At 47.2% G+C, this 2575-nt stretch overlaps 1 protein-coding gene across 2 annotated transcripts; it reads left to right on the top strand.

Moving 5' to 3' along the window:
- Positions 1–986: 986 nt before the first annotated feature.
- Positions 987–2575, top strand: nppal (natriuretic peptide A-like). Of its 2 annotated transcripts, none has more exons than XM_072448529.1 (2): positions 987–1160; positions 2281–2575. In XM_072448529.1, exons 1-2 carry the CDS (start codon positions 1080–1082, stop codon positions 2551–2553), a joined length of 354 nt encoding a protein of 117 aa, XP_072304630.1. In that variant the 5' UTR covers positions 987–1079; the 3' UTR covers positions 2554–2575. The 2 variants fall into 2 exon arrangements, with proteins under 2 accessions (XP_072304630.1, XP_072304628.1); XM_072448527.1 differs by having other exon boundaries at positions 999–1160; positions 2266–2575.

Raw genomic sequence — 2575 nt, forward strand, 5'->3', positions numbered from 1 at the left:
GTCGCTCTACTGCGGGTCGCTCTGCTGCGGGTCGCTCTGCTGCGGGTCGCTCTGCTGCGGGTCGCTCTGCTGCGGGTCGCTCTGCTGCGGGTCGCTCTGCTGCGGGTCGCTCTGCTTGTGTGCGGGAACTCTCCCCCATGCCTTCTGATTGTGTAGACATCCTTACAGAATACTACCAGTGGCACACCAAGTTAGCAATACGTAAGACAGGAGGCATGTGTGTCTTTCATAATCGGCAACCATAAAGCCCAGACGCTCTGTTTCATAGGGAGAGGCAAGAGGCTCCGTCTTTATTATTTTAAACAGCACGTAACCGTGGCCACAACAATATAGTGCCAACAAATGCAGTGGTATACATCGTAAACATCGCTCTCTAACAGTTAACATTCCTGGAATATTCCTGGGTAATCCAGTTTCCCCTCCCACTAAAGACATGTACACTAGTATGATGGTGGATGAAAGAGAGTGTGTTGTGAATGGAGCAGAACGGATGGAAATGAGCCTATGGCTACAATCCGGCGTGTTTACAGCTTGTATTTCATGTATGTTCATTAACATGCACTGACCAAATAAAAAGACTAACAAACTGAATCTTAAAAACATCAATTGCAAATCTTTCACATTCACAGAAACCTTTCCATGAAATATGAAAATAGCCCCTCAGCGGAGTGTTCCTAGGGCCCTGCCCCCTCGGGGTGCAGTTAAGTGAGCCATTAGCCTCTCAGTGCGGAGGTGGAGGTAAGCGGCACATTGACCTTTGTCCTGCCTCAAATGTGGAGGGCCCCCATGTCAGACTGCGGGGCCGGATCCTCCAGTAGATACAACCTTATCACTTTACCGTGAACCACAATTCATCCAGGTAACGACACCCCACGAGGACAATCAGAGGTGAAGAGGACGCACACTGACTGTGTGTGTGCGCGTTTGTGTCCGGCCTGTGCGGGGGCCAGCGGCGCTCATTAGCTGCCCGTCACACGTCGTTAAGCACTGAGCTGTGATGTCAGAGGGGCAGGTGCGTATAAAGGCAGCACCTGTCTGCTCCAGCTCACTGGTTCCTGCCGCACACTCCTGTCATCATCATGGGCCTGCTCCTGGTCGTCTGCTCGCTGTCTGCACTGCTCCTGCTGTTGCCCGCCTCCGCCACACCCGCACTCACCCAGGTCAGACTCCACACGCTCAACTCTGTTTCACTTTTGTTTCTTTTTGGTCTGTTTGCTCTGTAAACCATTTTACATTTTACAATCTTCACTTTAATCTGTTTAATTATGTTTCAATATATATCTATGGGAGTGTCAACAGATCCGCGGCGTGCGGCCGAAACTGCTAGGTTATTTGATCGCGCTGGGTTAGGGTTAAGGTTAGGGTTAGGGTTAGGGTTAAGGTTAGGGTTAGGGTTAGGGTTAAGGTTAGGGTTAGGGTTAGGGTTAAGGTTAGGGTTTAGGGTTAGCCATGAGGCTATTTGACCGCGCCGCGGCTCTGTAGCCATGGCCATATATCTATATGGCATTTTTCACATATGTGACATAAAAATCCACTCTTGGAGTAGTTACGACACACACCAAACATTACAATTTTGGCAGATTTTCATGGATTGTGGTGAAGGATTTGTTCAATTCTAATTAGATTTTTTTCCGCCAATTTTCATGATGATCTGGTTTACTCAAGTACAATATTCAAAATCCCCACTGTGTTTTTTCTTTTTCCTTTTTTTTAATCTCTTACACCAGCAAAATGAAGCAAGAAATTGAAACCTGGTTTAAAACATGTTTCATATTTTTATGTCTCACATTATGTGCGATTTTGGCAAATTTCAAAAATAAACTGACTCATTAATATATGAAAGCATTACATGATTAAAAACATTGGCTCGAAAATGTTTCAAGTTGATATCTCAAAGAGTTTTTTATATTCGCATTGACTCAATAATTAGGAGGACCTGAAAACAGAGGTGATAAAGAATGAATAGTTTATCTTCAATACATGTAATTGTTTTATATTGATCCATTCCAGAGCAATGGTTTTGGATTTAAAATGAATCTATCTGCGTGTGCGTGTGCGTGTGTGTGTGTGTGTGTGTGTGTGTGTGTGTGTGTGTGCTTGCGTGTATAGCAGTTCTTTGTCCGTCCAAGACAAACGTTCTTACTTGACTCAGAGTTCTGGACAGTATAATCTCATCTCATGAGTTCTGACGGCGGTGGAACCATGAAGCTGAAATTGAAGTTGAATCACATATAAATGTTTTTGTGACTTTCTGATCGTGTGCAGAGTCTGAAGCAGCAGCTGCAGGAAGAGCTGCTGCCACTCCAGGGGCCAGAAGAGCTGCTGGGCGCAGACATGCTCAAAGCTGTGTACGGGGCTCCAGAGGAAGGCCCCTGGGAGGAGGACCCCAGTAACTCAGCGCTGGCAGACAAAGAGAACGCCCTGAGTCGGCTGCTCAAAGACCTGATGAGGACCTCCAAACGCTCGTGGAGTCGCTACAAGAAGGGCAACCTGCGCAGCTGCTTCGGGGTCCGGCTCGAGCGCATCGGATCCTTCAGCGGCCTGGGCTGCTGAGAGACAAACAGGGCTCCTGAGG

Source organism: Eucyclogobius newberryi, unplaced genomic scaffold, assembly GCF_026437365.1.
Source record: "Eucyclogobius newberryi isolate DKJ021-1_F unplaced genomic scaffold, fEucNew1.0.hap1 SCAF_17, whole genome shotgun sequence".
In the NCBI taxonomy this organism is placed as follows: Eukaryota; Metazoa; Chordata; class Actinopteri; order Gobiiformes; family Gobiidae; genus Eucyclogobius; species Eucyclogobius newberryi.